The sequence below is a fragment of the Hylobates moloch genome, unplaced genomic scaffold (assembly GCF_009828535.3).
Source record: "Hylobates moloch isolate HMO894 unplaced genomic scaffold, HMol_V3 SCAFFOLD_3, whole genome shotgun sequence".
NCBI classification, from domain to species: Eukaryota; Metazoa; Chordata; class Mammalia; order Primates; family Hylobatidae; genus Hylobates; species Hylobates moloch.
The window spans coordinates 130,615,831-130,637,298 of NW_026652278.1; the positions used below are offsets into that span (position 1 = coordinate 130,615,831).

General features: G+C 41.3%; 1 protein-coding gene across 1 annotated transcript; it reads right to left on the reverse strand.

Annotated features, from left to right (window-relative positions):
• Positions 1–3,301: 3,301 nt before the first annotated feature.
• MGARP (mitochondria localized glutamic acid rich protein) lies at positions 3,302–17,703 on the reverse strand. The gene is made up of 4 exons (XM_032147422.2): positions 17,555–17,703; positions 12,762–12,865; positions 5,828–5,921; positions 3,302–4,175 (listed from the first exon to the last, which is right to left on the reverse strand). The coding sequence occupies exons 1-4, from the start codon at positions 17,634–17,636 to the stop codon at positions 3,739–3,741; spliced, it is 717 nt and encodes a 238-aa protein (XP_032003313.1). The 5' UTR covers positions 17,637–17,703; the 3' UTR covers positions 3,302–3,738.
• Positions 17,704–21,468: the final 3,765 nt, after the last annotated feature.

Below are 21,468 nucleotides of genomic sequence, written 5' to 3' on the forward strand. Positions count from 1 at the left end.
AAATACCAATTTATAGGCAGTATGGGGGAGAGGAACCTGTTAAAACAAGACAAACACATGTGGTTGCAATAAGCAAAGTCCAGAGTGAAAAATTCTACAGATCAAATGAGTCATTTTATTGAAACCATAAATTGCAAAGAAAAGTAGAAGAGAGATGGAGGAGCAACCTATAGAAAAAGAGACTTAAAGATGTATTTACCATTTGTGGACTTTTTTTTCTTTTTTGAGATGGAGTCTCACTCTGTCGCCCAGGCTGGAGTGCAATGGCGTGATTTCGGCTCACTGCAACTTCCGCCTCCCAGGTTCAAGCAATTCTCCGGCCTCAGCCTCCCAAGTAGCTGGGATTACAGGCACTCGCCATCACGTCTGGCTAATTTTTTTATTTTTGTAGAGATGGGGTTTCTCCATGTTGGCCTGGCTGCTCTTGAACTCCTGACCTCAGGTGATCTGCCTGCCTCGGCTTCCCAAAGTGTTGAGATTACAGGCGTGAGCCACCACGCCCGGCCACCTATTTGTGGACTTTAATTGGATTCTGACTTAAGAAACAAACTGAAGGGAGAGGGAAATCCTTTATGAAACAGTTGAGGAAAATTTGATCATTGACTAGATAATTAACAATAGTAAACAATTACTATTATTTTACAGACATATATCCAGTATCATAGATTTGACTTTATAACCTTACTCACATGTCTCAAGTTAGTGTTAGCTGTAGGTGGGCCCTCAGTTGTGGTGGTCAAAGGTAATGGATAGGAATATGAATACAAGATTTGCCATGAGTTGATAATTGGTAAATCTGGGTGTAGTGCACATGAGGATTCATTATACTATTCTCGCTACTTGTGTTTGAAATTTTATACAATAGAACATTAGAATAAAAAAGTATGAAGTTTTTTTAAGATGAGGAAACTCTTTTTTTTTTTTTTTTTTTGAGACAGTCTTACTCTGTCACCAGGCTGGAGTGCAGTGGCACAATCTCGGCTCACTGCAATCTCTGCCTCCCGGGTTCAAGTGATTCCCCTGCCTCAGGCTCCTGAGTAGCTGGGACTACAGGTGCGCACCACCACGCCCGGTTAATTTTTTGTATTTTACTAGAGACGGGGTTTCACCATGTTGGCCAGGATGGTCTCGATCTCCTGATCTTAGGTGATCCGCCCACCTTTGCCTCCCAAAATGCTGGGATTACAGGCATGAGCCACCTTGCCTGTCCTGTGGTTTTTTTTTTTTTTTTTCAAACACTCCTAGTAGACTCTATAAAATACCTAGAACTGTGGCAATTCATCCTATGATTATGAGAAGGATAAAGCCAAAACATTCATTTTTTGACACAGGGGGTTTGTCTGTCACCTAGTGAGTGCAGTGGATGAATGATCATGCAGCCTGATTCCTGGTCAAGTGATCTCCTGCCTCAGTTCCCATGTATTGGGACCACAGGATTGCCACCACATTTGTATTTTTTTAATTTTTTTTTTTTTTTTTGAGACAGAGTCTGTGCAGTGGCGCGATCTCGGCTCACTGCAAGCTCCGCCTCCCAGGTTCACGCCATTCTCCTGCCTCAGCCTCTCCGAGTAGCTGGGACTACAGGCGCCCGCCACCATGCCGGCTAATTTTTTTTGTATTTTTAGTAGAGACGGGGTTTCACCGTGGTCTCGATCTCCTGACCTCGTGATCCGCCCGCCTTGGCCTCCCAAAGTGCTGGGATTATAAGCGTGAGCCACCGCACCAGGCCAATTTTTAAATTTTTTTGTAGAGACCAGGCTGCCCAGGCTGGTCTCAAACTCCTGGGTTCAAGTGATCCTCCTGCCTTGGCCTCTCAAAGTGCTGGGAATACAGGTGTGAGCCACTGTGCCTTGGGCAAAACATTCTTGATAGAGCAGGACAACAGATAACAACCAAGGTCTTGATGACTGAGCCACAAAATAAGCCAACCCTGGATATCTAGTTATATAATAACAATCTATCTAGTTATGTAATAACGATCTTTGTCATTTAATCCCTTTTGAGTATGTTTCTGTTATTTTTAGTAGAAAATGGAGGAAAATGCATTTGTATGTGTGTGCAAGGTCTCATTGCCCTCTAGCTGAAGAATATACAACTCCAGAATCCTATTCTTAGAGCCTGCTTCCGAGGATCACATCCAGTACCAATGATCTAAAGTGACGTTCCCTAGAAACAGGGATTCTTTGGCCAGTCTTTTATGAGAGGAATATTCCCCGGAGAATGGAGGGAGGAAAGCAGAAAAGGGCAGGGGGAAGAACTAAGCAGGGAAGTCATCTCAGCTGGAGACCAGCTTCAACCTGCTCCTTGGGGTGGGCTGGAGCATAAACTATTCAATTGTACTGCAGAGTCGGTGCCACCTTTTGTAATACTATGGCAGTCAGTCGTTGGTTGTGAACTGCCTATGGTGAGGGTGGGTTGTGGGGTGTAACACTCATAGCAGCTGGGGATAAATGTACCCAGTTAAGGGGCTCAGTTAAGGGGATCTAGGCAGAGCATCGGCAGTGTCCACTACAATTTCCCAACTTACTCCATAGCCGAAACCTTACATGACCCTGCATGATCTAGCCCACCCCACCTACCCACTCCCTTTCTCTCTGAGACCATCTCTGGCTACTCTTCCTCTTTTTCACTCCACTTTAGCCACACTGGCCACCTCGCAATTCCTCAAATTCCCAGCAGCATCCTGTTTTAGATCCTTTGCCCGTTTCTGTTCCCTTACTTGGCTGATTCCCCTAACTCCTACCATTAGATGGTCCCTTATACATCTTTCAGGTTTCTACGCAAAAGTCACCTTCCTAGTAAGGCTTCTTTTGGCCACCCTATCTAAAATTACAACTTCCACCTCGAACTAACACTTACAATCCTTTTATTTTCATTACTTTTATCCTTAGCACTTATCAGTACCTAACACACTATATCATTTTCTCATTTGTCTTCTTCCCCGGTTCCACTCTAGAATATAAACCGGGAGCACTTAAAACAATACCTATTATGTTGTAAGTGCTCAGCTAATATTTGTTGAACACGTGAATGAATGAATGATTCCTGGCACAAAGTGCTAATCCTCAATAAATATTGTTTGATCTGAACTGAAACAGAAAATATCTACATAGTCCCCTATGTAAGTTCTATAGATGGGAGAGGGCATACATATTGTTATATGCAGGGTTCTCCATAGATTATATGCTCTTTCTTCAATAATATTACGAAAGCTTACATTTCTCATGTGATGTTATGTATCTGTATATTAATATGTATTATTTGTACATGCAAATATTAGTGAAAAAAGTAGAAGCACCAAAGCTTTTCTAATTTTATTTGACTCAAACTATATTTTAGACCTACATACCGTACAATAAAGTAAGCTGAAAGCACAGTGAAATTAAAGTAAATACAGGTTGTATGGATAGCTCAATTTCTTTAATATAAAATGTAAATTCAGAGATGACTGTAATAAAAGAAAAATGTCTAGAAAAAAAAAAACCAAAGATGAAACTATTTAAGCTCTTTACTGCAATGTCATATTCTGATCTCAGACAGTAGAAGAGTAGTAAGAAATGTACAATCTCAAGTCTCTCAGTCCTAAAATCTATCAGTGGATGCCAAAAATCTTCAAGACCCATTAACGTTTTCTAGAGAATAAGTCTTTTTTGTTTTTAAACTAAGTGTACTAAAAACACAAAAGCACTTATCAGACACTCTATGGCATTTGTTGCTGAAATGTCTACCAGCTGGAGATTAGCCTTGAGCCGAAGCAGCCTCAGAGCCAACACTGGCTTCCTCCTGTAAATCATCTCCTGACTCTGACTGAGCTGGAGAATTTTCTTCTTCTAGTTCAGCATATTCATCAGAGCTTTCGTTCTCTGTTGTATCTTTATCATTATCGATGGTGACAGCTTCATCCAGGGCAGCATTTGTAACCTCTGGGGTTGTTTCAGGGTTTACTTCCGCGGTTTCCCTCGCCGCTGCATCTGTGACCTCTGGCCCAGTTTCAGCACTGACTGCTGTGGTCTCTGGAGCAGCCTCCACGTGACCTGGACAGGCAGATGCCTCTTTTATGACCACAACTGTAGCACTGGGACTTCCTTCAGCATCTACCACCTCAGCTTCCACTACAAGTTCTTCTGGGGCTTCTGAACTTGCTTTCTCAGTTTCCGCAACATTCTCCTTTTCACCTTTAAGAATTAGTCATTAAGCAAGGTATTAATTTAAAGATCGTGGGAAGGCAATGAAACACTGCGGTCATTTAAACACGTAAGACAGAACTACATGCACTGATGTGTAACAGTCTTCAAGGTAGATTCTCAAGTGAAACAGCAAAAAAAGAACAATGTATACAGTCTGCTACTATTGTTAGGGCAAAATGAGGTTGGAGCAGGAGGAGGGTAAGTTGTATGCCTAGATAATTGTATTTGCAAAAACTCTCCAGGAGGATTCCAAGAAACTGGTTCTATTGGTTGCCTCTTGGAGGGAAAATGGGGGATCTGCTTTTCTGTAAACTCTTTGAACTTAAAAAAAAAACACACTTGAATATATTACTTAGGCAAATATGAAGAATACAAAAATAAGTAGCTATCCTATTCACCTTTCATATGAGATAGCATGGAAGAGTAGCCAAGTTCCTAGCAGGTGACTCAGAAATCACTAATCCTCTCTCAACCTCATTTTTGTCATCTGTAAAATAGAGTATTGATAATATCTACTGCACAGGGCTATTGTAAAGATTAATTAAAATGCTGTATATGAAAAGGGGATTAAAATAAAAAGTTCTATGCAAATGCTTATTAGTATTATAAACAACCGCAGGATTATATTCAATAATATGTATTGATGATATTCTGTTTCTTATTATTGTCATGACAGGTTAAAACTGATTCATAAGCCCCTAATATCTCTATCCCTAGTGATCATAGTAATTGATAATAATAGCTTGGAAAAAAGTATGGTTTAAAGCAAGAAGTGGCTAGGCATAGCGGCTTATGCCTGTAATCCCAGCACTTTGGGAGGCTGAGGCAGGAGGGATCATAAGAGGCCAGGAGATCAAGACCAGCCTGGGCAACATAGTGAGACCCTGTCTCTGCAAAACATAAAAAATAAATTTGCTGGGCGTAGCGGTGTATGCTTGTAGTCCTAGTTGCTTGAGAGGCTGTGATGGGAAGATTGCTGGAGCCCAGGAGTTCAAGGCTGCAGTAGGCTATGATTGCATCACTGCACTCCAGCCTGGTTGACAGAGGGAGAGCCCGTGGAGGGAAGAGGGAAGGGAAGTGGGAAAGGAAGACAGGAAAGGAAGGAAGGGAGGGAGGAAGGGAAAAAGAAGTGTAGGAAGGAAGGAAAGAAAGAGTGAAAATATAAAGTTTCTGTTCCCATGGTCACCATTTTATCAACTGAAGGACTCATTATACACAACTGATTCTATTATGTCAAATGTTCCTTGGTTGCACAAAAGCACACAGGTGGTCTTAGCCAAAACTGAAAGATAATTAGTTATATTATTATTTTTAAATAATGAGGAAAATGAAAGCTCATGCCTGCATAGGTGGATGCCTGAGCAGGGGAAAATAATATTACCACACAAAGGAGTCAAAAGTCACTGGTCTGCAATATAAATGTAAAACCTTCATTTGTCAAATGCATTCATCCAAAAGGTGTAACAGTATTCTTCAGGTTTCAGTTGAGCTTTTCCTTTCTAAATGAACTTTTACCCAGAGTCATTCTGGATTAAGCTAGGAAAGAAGCCAAAAGCAAATAGTGTTCATTGCTAGACTAAGTGGATAGAAATTAGTGCCTAAAAAAAAAATAAAAATAAAAAATTAAGAAATTCATTTACCTTGAAATGGATGTATCTCTGCTTTTGTTTTTTCTTTCAAATTTGTTGTGTGTTCTGTGTGTTTGGCTTGGTCTGATGTGACTGTCTTGTAAGCCTGAAAGTAAATGCATGCTTAGGTTTATTTCTTGAGCTTTAAGATTTGTCACGCCACATCCAAAGGTACGCTCAAGTCTCCCTGTAATCACCATTGGAAGTTTAAACCATAATCCCAATGTAGCAAAGAAGAGAAATCAGTGCACACCACTTACTCTTTTACTTCCCTTTTGGAAACCTGTGTTATTAAATAGAATACTTTAAAAAGGAAGAAAGGTGAGACAGGGGGTGAGGAGAGAAAAACTACCTATTGAGTACCATACTTATTACCTGGGTGACAAATCAATCTGTACATCAAACCCCCATGACACACAATTAACCTATTAACAAACCTGCACATGTACACCTTAACCTAAAATAAAATTTTTTAAAAAGGGAAGGAAATAGATGCACTATCTTAGCCAAAGATAACTAAAAACAAGAAAGAAAAAAATGAATTATGCTACAACCAGAATATCCTGACAGGCATATACAAATATTCTCTAGCATTTATCCTTGAGAAATGGAAATCTAGGTTCACATGAAAACCTGTACACAAATGTTCATGGTACCTTTATTTGTAATAGTCAAAAACTGGAATCAGGCCGGGCACGGTGAGTCATGCCTGTAATCCCAGTACTTTGGGAGGCCGAGGCAGGTGGATCACCTGAAGTCAGGAGTTCGAGACTAGTCTGGCCAACATGGTGAAACCCCATCTCTACTAAAAATACAAAAACAGCCAGGCATGGTGGCGTGCGCCTGTAGCCCTAGCTACTCAGAAGGCTGAGGTGGGAGAATTGCTTGAACCCAGGAGGTGGAGGTTGCAGTGAGCCGAGATCGCACCATTGCACTCCAGCCTGGGCGACAGAGCAAGACATCATCTCAAAAAAAAAAAAAAAGAAAGAAAGAAAAAGAAAGAAAGAAACAGTATTGGGAAGAAAGCTATTTTAATCATAGACAAAATGTGCAGGTTTCCTTTCATTTTATATTTAAGTAGTCTTCTTTGGCCTATATTCATATTAGAAAATGATATTAAAAAATGAAAATCTCATTATTCAGTTACTATTGTTTGTATTAATTTAGCTTTTAAGAAAATGTTGGTAGTGGTTTAACTTTTAATGGTAAGATTATAGATTTCTAAAATTTATTTATATATAGTGTCTTCTAAATTTTTAATAATCAGAAACCAAGTAACTTATTTAAAAATTGTACTGCTTAATTACAAACAATTTTACAGTATAAAAATTATGCTGTGAAAATAGAAAGTCTGTAATGTTGGGGCCGGGTGCAGTGGCCCACACCTGTAATCCCAGCACTTTGAGAGGCTGAGGCTGGCAGATCACCTGAGGTCAGGAGTTTGAGACCAGCCTGAACAACATGGAGAAATCCAGTCTCTACTAAAAATACAAAATTAGCCGGGCGTGGTGGCACATGCCTGTAATCCCAGCTACTCGGGAGGCTGAGGCAGGAGAATCACTTGAACCCTGCAGGCAGAGGTTGCGGTGAGCCCGCACCATTGCATAACAGCCTGGGAAACAAGAGCAACACTCCATCTCAAAAAAAAAAAAAAAAAAAAGAAAATCAGGGCTGGGCACGGTGGCTCAAGCCTGTAATCGCAGCACTTTGGGAGGCCGAGGCAGGCGAATCATGAGGTCAGGAGATTGAGACCATCCTGGCTAACACGGTGAAACCCCATCTCTACTAAAAGTACAAAAAATTAGCAGGGCGTGGTGGCGGGTGCCTGTAGTCCCAGTTACTCAGGAGGCTGAGGCAGGAGAATGGCGTGAACCCGGGAGGCGGAGCTTGCAGTGAGCAGAGATCGTGCCACTGCACTCAAGCCTGGGCGACAGAGTGAGACCCTGTCTGAACAAAAAAGAAAAAAGAAAAGAAAATCTGTAATGTCAGGTAGAAGGGTTGTAAAGTGACCCTTTTATAGCAAGCTTCCCAGGGTTTAGTGAACTCAGACTTGAATCATTTGGCTTTGAAACATACAGAGCAAATATGATCAACAGGAATGATAATCAACATTTTCCGTATAAAAGCAAGGAATATTTTCCGAGTAGGGTGCGTGTTCCTGACACCTTATAGGACCAATATGGTAAGTCAGTATCCCCAGTTCTCAGTACACTAAAACCGAACCAGTACACAAGTTCACATCCCTGAAATGATCATTCCAGGAACAACATTCCAAGGGACATTAGTCTCATTGCTCAAGGGGCTGAAACACAAGGCAAGGAAAAAGACTAACTTTAGAGAGAACTGAAGAGATACAATACTAGAATAATTCACCCTAATGTGTGGCCCAAAGAATCTAGGTTTTCCAAATCCAGCACAGTCGAGCACAGAGTAGAATAAAGGTCTATTAAAAGAGAGGGTCTCAAATTTAGACTTTGGCAGTTATTTACAAATGATATTAAGTATTTATTAAGTATGAGCATTTAAAATATACTACAATTTTTATAAGCCAGTCTGGTACTACTTTTTAAGATATACCAGACCAGGCCGGGCATGGTGGCTCACACCTGTAATCTCAGCACTTTGGGAGGCCGAGGCGGGTGGATCACCTGAGGTCAGGAGTTCAAGACCGGCCTGGCCAACATGGTGAAACCCCATCTCCACTAAAAATACAAAGATTAGCCTGGCTTAGTGGCAGGCGCCTGTAATCCCAGCTACTCAGGGAGCCGAGGCAGGAGAATCGCTTGAACCCAGGAGGCGGAGGTTGCAGTGAGATGAGATCGTGCCACAGCACTCCAGCCTGGGGGACAAGAGTGAGACTTCGTCTCAAATAATAATAATAATAATAATAATAAAATAAAATAAAATAAAATATACCCAGACCCTCAAAAAAACTGAAGCGATCGGGGCCTCTTTCAGATTCCAATGACCCCTAATAGTCGAGGATTTTGATTCGAAATGGAAAACTGCTTTTGGCTACTAAGCATCTGTGGGGTCAATTCATAAAAATCTAATATAGAGATTATTTTAGTACAGGACATGGAATGGAAGGGGATAACTAGTATACAGGTTTTGGAGTGCCTCACATTCAGCATTTCCTCCTGAAAGTAGCCGAAGATTCCTGGCAATTAAGGCTTCCAACATTTGAGACTAAAATCACATAATCTAGCCGGGCGCGGTGGCTCACGCCTGTAATCCTAGCACTTTGGGAGGCCGAGGCAGGCGGATCAACTGAGGTCAGGAGTTCGAGACCAGCCTGACCAACATGGAGAAACCCCGTCTCTACTAAAAATACAAAATTAGCCGGGCGTGGAGGCGCATGCCTGTAATCCCAGTTACTCGGGAGGCTGAGGCAGGAGAATTGCTTGAACCCAGGAGGCGGAGGTTGAGGTGAGTCGAGATTGCGCCATTGCACTCCAGCCTGGGCGAAAAGAGCGAAAACTCTGTCTCAAAAAAAAATAAAATAAAATCACATAATCTTAGAAATGGAAGGGAACAACTTCCATCCCTACTGTGAGAGAACAATGCCAGAAAGGGTTCTCAGGGATGGCTGGTTTACAAGTGTATAACCTTTTAGTTTAAGATTCCTTTTGCAACGAATGAGTTAGCAGTCTGGAAAGGTTTGTTTTTGGCACTGGTAAATATTAATATAATCAGGGGTATAGTGGTGTCCAAATGAAATTCATCCTTCTAGCTTCCCAGCCTATCACATGGCCTAGTCCCAATCTCTGTTTTTTTTGGTGGCCTACACCTCAACTAGAGTGGGTCTGAGCAATGAATTCAACATTAAACAGTAGAAGATGACAGAAACAAAGCAATCTGGGCACGAGTGAAAGCTGGCAGATTAGTAGAGGACAACAATATAAGCGACAAGTTTGCAGTTTCCTGACTTCTTGAGGCTCTCAAAATTCTGAAGATTATGACTAGCCTTTAAAAAATTTCTAGGCTGGGCTTGGTGGCTTATGCCTGTAATCCCAGCACTTTGGGAGGCCGAGGCGGGAGGATCACAAGGTCAGGAGATCAAGACCATCCTGGCTAACACAGTGAAACCCTGTTTCTACTAAAAATACAAAAAAATTAGCCGGGTGTGATGGCGGTGGGCACCTGTAGTCCCAGCTACTCAGGAGGCTGAGGCAGGAGAATGGTGTGAACCCGGGAGGTGGAGCTTGCAGTGAGCCGAGATCGCGCCACTGCACTCCAGCCTGGATGAGAGCGAGACTCTGTCTCAAAAAAAAAAAAAAATTTCTGAGGATTAGAATATGTATTTTGGTTTGGTTTGGCCATCTTACATAGTCCTATGAAACTGCTTCTAGTTATGACTAAACATCCCTTTATTCATATTTCTTTTTCTTTTTTTTTTTTTTTTTGAGACAGAGTCTCACTCTGTCACCCAGGCTGGAGTGCAGTGGTGCAATCTTGGTTCACTGCAACCTCCGCCTCCCAGGTTCAAGCAATTCTCTGCCTCATACTCCATAGTAGCTGGGATTACAGGTGCCTGCCACCACATCCGGCTAATTTTTGTATTTTTAGTAGAAATGGGGTTTCACCATTTCTTGGCCAGGCTGGTCTTGAACTCCTGAAATCGTGATCCACCTGCCTTGGCCTCCCAAAGTACTGGGTTTACAGGTGTGAGCCACTGGCCTGGCTTTATTCATATTTCTGTAGGTCTAAACCAAAATATAGTGACTGTGTACTCTTATAGTTTACAAAGAATTTCTGCTTATTCTACTTTTATTCTTTACATTTTTTGTAGAGATGGGGTCTCGCTATGTTGGCCAGGCTGGTCTCAAACTCCTGCAAGCAATTCTCCTGCCTTGGCCTCCAAAGTGCTGGGATTATAGGCATGAGCCACCACTCCAGGCTCTACTTTTATTCTTTTTTATTTTTATTTTATTTTTTTTTGAGATAGGGTCTTGTTCTGTTGCCCAGGCTTGAGTGCAGTGGTGCAGTCTCAGCTCACTGCAGTCTTAACTTCCCAGGCTCAAGCAATCCTCCCATCACAGCCTCCCAAGTACCTAGGACCACAGGCACACACCACCACGCTGGGCTAATTTTTTTATTTTTTTTGTAGAAATGTGTTCCCCAGGCTGGTCTCAAACTCCCGGACTCAAGCCTCCCAAAGTGCTGGGATTACAGGCATGAGCCACTGCACTACTTCACTACTTTTATTCTTTTTTTTTGAGATGGAGTCTGGTTCTCTTGCCCAGGCTGGAGTGCAGTGGCACAATCTCGGCTCACTGCGACCTCCACCTCCTGGGTTCAAGCCATTCTCCTGCCTCAGCCTCCTGAGTAGCTGCGATTATAGGCGCCTGCCACCATGCCTGGCTAATTTTTGTATTTTAGCATAGATGAGGTTTCACCATGTTGGCCAGGCTGGTCTTGAACTCCTGACCTCAGGTGATCTGCGCACCTTGACCTCCCAAAGTGCTGAGATTACAGGCATGAGCCACTGTGCCTGGCCTACTTTTATTCTTAATAAAGATTATATTTTGATTTAGAAAGTTTATGACAAAATGGTGAATGACTCAACAGTCTTATCTTAACTAAAAAATGTCTGTTATTTTAGTCCCAAAATCTCACTATTAAAACCTTTGTTTTACAGTGTTTACCTGGAGGGAATGGACATGGGGACTGGGAAGGAAAATATGCTTTTCATTTTATATATGTCTATGTTGCATTTTTTAAAAACTTATGAACAAATATGAATTTTTCAAATAATCAAACTGTGTGAAAATTTAAAACTAACAAAAATTATGGAGACAGTAAAAAGATTGGGAGGAGAGAGGGAGAAATGAGCAGGTAGAGTAGAGGGATTTTTAGGGTGATGAAACTACTCTGTATGATACTGTAATTTATTCTGTATGATATTGTAATATATTTGTAAAAACAGAACATACAACACAAAGAGTGGATCCTGATGTAAACCCTGGACTTAAGTTAATAATAATATATCAATACTGGCTTGTCAGTTTTAACAAATGTTCCACATCAGTGCAAGATTTTAATAGGGGAAAGGAGGAGGGGGTGTGAGGGGGTATATGGAAGTTTCTGTACTTTCTGCTCATTATTTTGTAAACCTAAAACTGCTCTAAAAAATCTATTAATTTTTTAAATAGTTATATTAATTTATTATTTTTTTTTTTTGGAAACAGAGTCTCACTCTGTCGCCCAGACTGGAGTGCCATGATGTGATCTTGGCTCACTGCAACCTCAGCCTCCCAGGTTCAAGAGATTCTCCTGCTTCAGCCTCCCGAGTAGCTGGGATTACAGGCATGCACCACCATGCTGGCTAATTTTTGTATTTTTAGTAGAGATGGGGTTTCATCATGTTGGCCAGGCAGGCCTCGAACTCCTGACCTCAGGTGATCCACCTGCCTCAGCCTCCCAAAGTGCTGGGATTACAGGCGTGAGCCACTGCACGCGGCTCCTATATTAATTTTTAAGTTAATCTTTCAAAATAATTCTTTAAAAATGTTAATAATAGTGCCTACCTTGTAGAATTGTTGTAATTATTAAATGATCCAGGAGTCTGGCATATGATAAACAGTCAAGTATCAGCTATCACTATTAGCATTTATAATACAATTATTTTTACTGAAAATCATCCATATTAATGGTATTAAGAAATGCTGACTTTACACATACAAAAATCTTCATAATTTAGAAAGCTGAGGTTCAAATGAAATAAAACTTAAACTAAAAAAGAAAAACCTTCATAATAGTCTAGTTAATATATTCTTATGAAAACCCTGTATTTCTAATGATTGCCAGCTATTCTTCAGATGTGTATGCTTAATGACACTTAAATCTATATAATTCCATGTCCTGATCTTGACGTTGCTTTGAGCTTTACCATGAGTTGTAAAATACATGAATTCTTGAGCACTGTGGTTATATAATCACTTACATAATATCCACCAGCACTGACTGTGACGCCTACAACCAGATAATAAATCATATTTGATCCAGATGATCCTGGGAATCTGTTTGATGACATCCGGCGCAGAGATGCTAGGAAAAAAAACGTTTAAACACAGTTAGCTTCACTACTTGAGCAAAACTATTATAAATAATTACATCTTTTAAAATTTTTCTACTCAGTGAACCTAGAATCTATTAACATCAAGTGATTTTAGCTTAAGGGAGTACAGTATTACAAGGCTGGGTAATAATTCCACTTGACAGTCTCCCAATCTAATTTGATAAACACTCATGAAACCTGTCATCTTGATGCTGAGCATCATGCCTTCTTGAAAGGGGTGCAGGTGTGGGTAAGGAGAAATGACAAAAGCACTAAAAATTTTAACAGCCAAATGAAGTGCACATTAGCAAGAGAAAGCCATGTACTGTATGTACTCCACTACAGGATTCAGTGAAAATATTATTTTTTAAAAAATGAATTCAGTATGTTTATACCTAAAATGTAATACAATTTGTATTTATATGTTAAATCAAGCATTTATGTTGAAATCATCATATTTCTATAAATCTATAATACACACGTAGATATAGGAAGAAATCTCAATTTTTCTCTCATAAAGCAAAGATGGGCAGATAAAAAGTTTTTAAGCCAAATGTTGCAAAAAGGTTGTATCTGAAATGGAAGTACAATTCTGTATAAACTAATAGAAACAGATAAAAGTACTATATTATTATATTTAAACATTTATTTTGTAGTACTAACATTTGCATATCCTATAATGCCCTGGAACGGAAATTTTTACAATAAACTTAAAGTTGGAAGGAGCTTAAAAACTCAAATTCTTTATTTTAAAGATAAAGACATAAAGACATTTATGTATTCTTTCAACTAACACAGCTGAGCATCTACTATGTATTTGGAATTGTTAGAAGCATTAAGAATATAACCGTGAACAAGACAGACAAGGTCCCTAGTCTCAAGCCATTCACAGTCTAGAAGGAGGGTATGAACATACAGACAAATAATTGTGATGCAGCATGACAAATGTAATAAGTGTTAAGCCAAGCTACATGCAGAGTAAAACTCAGCTAGCTGGCCAAGGTAGTTGTCATAATAGAAGAGACCTGAGTTTTGAAGGAAAATAAGGGAAAGAGGAATGGCACTGGAGGCAGAAGGTGTAACGTATAAAAGCATGAGAGATTTGTGACCCAGAAGGTACAAAATACAGGATGAATATCCCTTATCTAAAATGTTAGCAGTGGGTGCAGTGACTTATGCCTGTAATCCCAACATTTTGGGAGGCAGAGGTGGGAGGATCACTTGAGCCCAGGATTTCAAGACCAGCCTGGGCAATGTGGTGAACCCCATCTCTACAAAAAAATTTTATATTAGCTGAGAGTGGTGGTATGTGCCTGTAGTCCCAGCTACTTTGGGAGGCTGAGGCAGGAGGATCACTTGAGTCCTGCAGTGAGCTGTGATTGTACCACTGCACTCCAGCCTGGGCAACAGAGAAAGATTCTGTCCCAAAAAAATAATTAGAATAAAATAAAATGCTTGGGACCAGAAGTGTTTTGGGTTTTGGATATTTTTTATTTTGGAATATATGCATACACATAATGAGATATCTTGGGGATGGGACTGAAGTCTAAACACAAAATTCATTTATGTTTCATATACACCTTACACACATAGCCTGAAGGTAATTTTATACAATATTTTGAATAATTTTGTGCATGAAACAAAGTTTGTGTTAAGTACTTACATGTGAAATTTTCTACTTGTGGCATCATGTCAGTGCTCAGAAAGTTTCTAATTTTGGAGCATTTTGTGTTTTAGATTTTTGGATTAAGCATGTCCAACCTGCAATTTGATGTGGCCTAACATAAAGTATAGGGGTGCAGGGACTAGTGGAAGACTATGATTTGCACAGGGCAAATCTTAAGACATGCTTACAAACCTTCATAGCAGCAAAATCACAACGATTTCCTGTTTATGTTCTTAGTTTGGATATAAATGGCCATTTCTTGGAAAAAAAATTTTTTCCTCCAAATGTGCCCCAAAGGCTATGAGAAGAGGTTATCGCTTTGACTTGTGATGGGACTTCTGATGGCTTAAAAGTATACCTGTGATCAAATAGGGAATATATAGCCTTCATATTTCTCAAACAGACAAAAATATCAGAAATATTTTTTTAAATAGAAAGAACTAAAATTACCAGAGATTTAAGTAGACTTAAATACAAATACAATGATGGACAAGTTACTTAAAAAGGCAATGAAATGAGAAATTTTTCAATAAGGATTAATTAGACAAATTTTAGCACATTCATAAAATGTGAAACAAATAGACATAACTTTTGCAGAACAATGTTTACTTACATGAGAAAATATTTACAATCTATTAGGTGAAAAGTCATAGCAAAATACTCTGTATGGGACTATCCCAGATTTGTGGAAATAATGTGCATAAGGAAGGAATGAGGAAAAAAATGGTCTGGAAAACTAAATATACTAAAATGTAATTAGTTGTGTTCACTGAGTGGTAGGATTACAGGTGAATTCCATTTTCTATTTTACCTGTTTTCCCCCAATTATCTATTATAAACCTAAATTATTTATTCATTAAAAAGTTACCCTTTTAAGGCTGGGCTTGGTGGCTCACACCTGTAATCCCAGCAGTTTGGGAGGCCGAGGCAGGTGGATCACCTCAGGTGGGGAGTTCAAGACCAGCCTGACCAACATGGAGAAACCCCATCTCTACTAAAAATAAAAAATTAGCTGGTTGTGGTGGCCTGTGCCTGTAATCCCAGCTACTCGGGAGGCTGAAGCAGGAGAATCACTTGGATCCGGGAGGCGGAGGTTGTGGCCAGCTGAGATCACGCCATTGCACTCCAGCCTGGGCAACAAGAGTGAAACTCTGTCTCAAAAAAAAAAAAAAAAAAAAATTACCCTTTTAAAAGCAAAAAGGAGAGAACAAAATGTGATGAGACACAGTTAAAATTTTTTCCTTCAATAAAACTGAAAAAAATATTTTTCATCAAAGTAGAACGTATCAACAAAAGGTTAATTAATGTCCACGACTGAAGACAAATTTGTTTCCAATCAATAACAGTTCTTAAATCCATTTTAAGTGCTGCAAAAATAGTAGTTAGATGAAAATCAGAGAAAGACCAGTACCTTTACAAGCAGCATTGCTAGATACGTATTTAAAATTTTTAAACTACTTCTATTTTGCCGCAAATTGGGAAGAAAATTATTTGGAATTTCTGCAGCTACAAAAAAAAGGTGCGTGTGTGTATTTGTGTGTGCGTGCACGCGCGCATGATGTCGGTGGGGAACGCAGACAGATAAAACGAAAGGCCACGGTCAGAGGACTAATCTTTCTCCCCATTCCCAACAGAACAGTCCCGTTATCTTCCGAAGTTTAAAATAAATGGCTTCTCCCTACTTCATCAGTGTATATATATATTTAAAAGCTCTATATCATTTGGTATAAAGGTCTAGAAAAATAAAGGCAATAAAGATCTAGGAAAACGAAGACGTCTTATTTCTGATACTTGAGGGGTAACTTCCTTCCACCAGCGTTTTACAAGAAAAATGAAGCGAGTTAGTCAGACCTCCGTCCTTCCCTCCCACCACCACCAACACAGGCCTAATCGACGTGAAAAAAAAATCGGCCCATGGAATTCTCCGCGCACGTCTTTCTCTCCGGCTGGAATCCACCCTCTGGGCTAAAATTACCTCGGAAGCCTCAGAAAGTGAGGCTAAGCGAAGAGAGCATTCAGAACGCTTCACAATGTTGTCTAAGAGCCGTCCCCCAGTCGGGAGTGGAAGAGAGAGGGGTGACGGATGGGGACTAGGGAAAAGCGGCTGGGGCAGAACCGCCGAGGAGCGCAAGCCTGGTCCCAGAAGAAAAACAATCTTCCTTGCTCACACCTGTTAAGCACCTACTATGTTCCCAGCACTATACGAAGCGCTTTCCTCTATGTCCGTTTTTATTTAATGAGCTTCCAGTTCACACTAACACCCCCCACCCCTTATTTAATTTCTGAGTATCCTGCTTTTTCTCGCGTATCCTCAGAACCAAAGGTGTCGATATTTGGACTACAGAGCCAAGCAGCTGCAGGACGACCTGCAACCTCAAAGGAAAGTGCCCCGAAGGCCGCTGCCTTTTTGGGGGTTGTGGATCTCAGAGCCAGGCGCTCGCGGGGTTCAGGCTGCTGAGACCCTGCCAAGGGCTAGGTTCATTTACCCCACGAACATTCGCCCAGCGTCCACTGAGCGGGCCCTGCCTCACTGCCTCCCAGCGCTTCCCGGGCCGGCTCGCAGATCGGCGTCCGCCTTCCCACCGTTCCTCTGCTTCCTCAGGAGGTTGTTGAGCGAATGGTGCCTCTAACAATAAAAGTGGTAAGCTGCGACTTTGTCAGCCAGGCACGTTTTTAAGTGCTTTTAACCATACATTAACTCATTAAAAAGCAAAACCATCATCACCCTCATTTTACAGATGAGGAAACAGGTTAAGCCATTTGTCCAAGAGCAGGATGCGAACCCAGATAATCTGGACTCAGAGGCACCCTGGAAAAGTTCCCTACTTCCAAAGTCTGCAGGAGCTTCGGGACGTCTTCCCGGGAGTCTCCCCCAATCTCCTCGACCTCCCATCCAGGCTTCTGCTGCTTTGGGTCGGGTTTAGCCAGCTGGGCGCCGGCCGGTACCCGGGCGCGGGCGAAATCTGCACCGGAGGCGCCCGTCCTCCTCTCCGGGCTAGACCTCCTTACTCACCGTCCTTCCCGAGCGGCGCGGGGTTGGGGGGCGCCCTCAGCGGCAGCGCCAGGGTCTTGGAGACCGCCCTGCGGAGATACATCGCGACCGCTGTCCGCCGCGCAGCAGCCTCGGTACCCAGGCGAGGGCTGCCCTTCCACAGAGAGGCTGAGAGCCTGGCAGCGCCCCGCCCGGAAGAGGCACGTCGACCTTCATCCAGCCCCTCCTCCGCGGCCCCCGGGAGGTGGGGAGACCTTTGTAGTCCTCACCATCCTCCCCTAACCCATCTCCAGCTCTGTTGCTTTCCCTGAGGTCTCTAGAGCTGACCGCGGCATCTCAGAAAAGGGATGGGGAACCTATAAGTCGCCGTCGCCTGCCTGACTCATTCTGTACCACTCAATGTAACTCCTCACAGCACGCTGGAAACGTTTTAGGAATTGGACGAGATTAAAACAAGGACACAGTTTATCGTGCTGGATGTAATCTGAACCCACTTTTTCTCCTGCATTCCGTTAGCTTTCCTAGGAGAGGGAAGGATAGCTGGAAGTGTCTTACAAATGCGAAGAGCCTCAGCCTTCCATTAGCGCACTGGGTGATGCTCAGAATCGTAAGAAAATCTGCAGACAATGGTTGAATTTCTAGACAGCTCACTGTTACAACGACTTTAAAATATCAAAAACACTGTATATTCCTCTATGGGATGTAAAATTGATATTTCCACATCAGCGGCCGGGCGCAGTGGCTCACGTCTATAATCCCAGCACTTTGGGAGGCCGAGGCAGGCGGATCACTTGAGGTCAGGAGTTGGAGACCATCCTGGGCAACATGGTGAAACCCCGTTTCTACTAAAAATACAAAAAATTAGCCGGGAGTGGTGGCGCGGGCCTGTAATCCCAGCTATTCGGGACGCTGAGGCAGGAGAATCACTTGAACTCGGGAGGCGGAGGTCGCAGTGAGCCGAGATCATGCCACTACATTCAAGCCTGGGTGACAGAGCAAGACCCTGTCTCAAAAGCAAAACAAAACAAAACAAAAACCCAAAAAACAAAACAAAACAAACAAAACAAAAAAACACATCAACTAAAAATACTAAATTATTAGTTTCTTCCGTCTAATCGTGGCTACAAGAACTTGTCATGGTTTGAATATGGAAACCAATAATTTATTACGTTTATAACATTGTCTAAATGATTACTCTTTGGAAGACACCATTTCCTACTATAATAATCCCTTATGTGTGTTTGGCACTTGAAAAATTATAAAGCACTTTCACATCTATTATCTCTTTTAATTTTCACTGCAACCCTCTGAGGGAGGTGGCAATTATTCCCTTTAGCAAATGACACCACTAGGTGGTGGGTGGGAATGTCCAGGGATTTACTGGTGGTCATGAATTAAAAAAACAAAAAGGACATGAACATAATACTTCTAGCTTAAAGTTCTGTTGACATGTAACAGGCACAATATTTGTTCATTTGCTATGTAAATAGACGTTTCTCAGAAGTTATAGTCCTGAACCCAATTATAATTATATTTAACGTATTCTCATAAGAAGAGTACAAGCCAATGATCAGATTGGTTTTTTGATACTCAGAAAGAGAGTTAACTAATTTAATCACTAGGGTGACAGAGCGAGACTCAGTCTCAAAAAAAAAAAGTTTACAACATAGATGGGTGTGGTGGTACATGCCTGTAGTCCCAGCTACTCCGGAGGCTGAGGTGGGAGAACTGCTTGAGCCCAGGAGCAGTGAGCTGAGATCTTGCCACTGCACTCCAGCCTGGGTGACATAGTGAGACCCTGTCTCAAAAAAAAAAAAAAAAGTCACACACAGTGGTTCACAGCAGTTTGGGAGGCGGAGGCAGAAGGATTGCTTGTGCTAGGGAGTTCAAGTCCAGCCTGGCAAACATGGCAAAACCTCATCTGTTTCTTTTTCAGAAAGAAAAAAAAGAGGCACATTAGATATGAAATGTAAAAAATAAAGTAAAAAAAAAAAGGATATAAAATGTGCTCAGCCATTTGGAGGAGGCAGTGCTAGATTCTGACTTCGAGCCTAAGGTGAAGCTCAAGGCTCTCCTGCTACACTCTGCTGCCTTTCAGTGTGGCACATGGCGGGATTCATTGTATCCCACCATCTCTTATTAGATGGTAAGATCCAGGGGGAGCTTATCATGCTCTCTAGGTTGAATGTGGCCATACCAGCTGGGATAGAAAAGAACTGTGAGATAAATAGTGCCATTTCTCCAGATTATTTTCCTTAGTTAAAAGCTCATGCCTTTCAAGTTGAAAGGAATTTCTATCTACTCAACTGCTCCTGTGGCTTTCCATTTTGACGGCAAATTCTTTTCAAATCTTGATGAAGCATTTTCCAAGAGAGGACATACCCACAAGTTGTCAAATTCACTCCATAGCAGACTGTTTCTTCCAAACCCCAGATAAATTTAACACACCTTTGCTATGGAAGACTCTGTAAGGCTCAGCCAATAGTTTCCTAACTATTAATCATACTGATCATAAGGCTGCCCTTGAGCACATCCTTGAAATTTTTCTTCGTTTCGTTGGAAAAACAAGAATTTAGGGCCAGAGATAACTCGGCTTATCTTAGATGACCTCCATCTAACTGTGATTATTGACAAAGATTATATTAGTCTTGAAAACATTATTATAAAGGTCCTCTACTGGCAACATTAATTATACTTTCAAGGCTTAAGAGCTATATAAATAAAAGAAATTTTCAAAGTCTGAGTGGTTTCCTGGATTTCACAGAAATATCAGCTAAGTTTTTCTGAGCACTCAATTCTTAGGCTATTGCCTATATGTTTTGAGAGAAAAATACTGACACACACTTAAACAATTTAGAGGAGCAACTAGGAGGACAAATTGGTAAACAGTTAAGAAAGTCCTGATAAGCATATTTTTCATGGTTTAAACTACTTAAAGTGAGGGAGAAAAGATAATCAAGATGGTCAATTCTCAACTTTTTTTTTTTTTTTTTTTTTTGAGATGGAGTCTCGCTCTATCACCCAGGCTGGAGTGCAATGGTGCGATCTCGGCTCACTGCAACCTCTGCCTCCTGGTTCAAGCGATGTTCCTGCCTCGGCCTCCCTAGTAACTGGGACTACAGGTGCGTGCCAGCACACCTGGCTAATTTTTGTATTTTTAGTAGAGACAGGGTTTCACCACGTTGACCAGATTGGTCTCAAACTCCTGACCTTGTGATCTGCCCACCTTGGCCTCCCAAAGTGCTGGTATTACAGGCGTGAGCCACTGTGCCCAGCCTGACTATTCTTGAAAGTCATTCAGTACTATCCCTGTCTATTAACTATCTCTTCTGTCACAAAATAAACATCAGATTTCCTAACACTTCTGTATTATTTTCCTAAGGATACAAACTTGGATGGTTTAAAACAATTTATTCTCTAACAGTTTTACGGATGATAGAAGTCTCAAATGAAGACGTTGGCAGGGCCATTCCCTCTCTGAAACCTGTAGGGGATATAAACTAAAAATAAAATCCTGAGCTCCCTGCCAACTGAATAGACCTCCTCTTGGCCAAGGGGACCCCAGAAAAATCTTAAAAACCGACTTCCTGGCCATGATGGGATGGGAGGTCAGACAACTCTTGTTACACCCGCTCCCTTTTGCACTTTAGATACAATAACTGGCCAGCATAAATGTTAAAATAGAGATCCTAAAACTGACGGAATAGACTTTGTGGCAATAAGATACCAAATTATAAATGGAAGTTTAAGGCCATGCTAGGCAAGGGTTAAGTCACTCACTCCTACACTTAAAGAATAAACTATTTCTAACTGCCACAGGTTTTTCTTTTTCTCTAGCAGCTAAATAAGCACTGGCCTCCAGATAAGGAATATTAAAACAACTGTCATTCATCACTAGACACTAGCTGACCCCGTTTCACAAGCTATAGCTACAG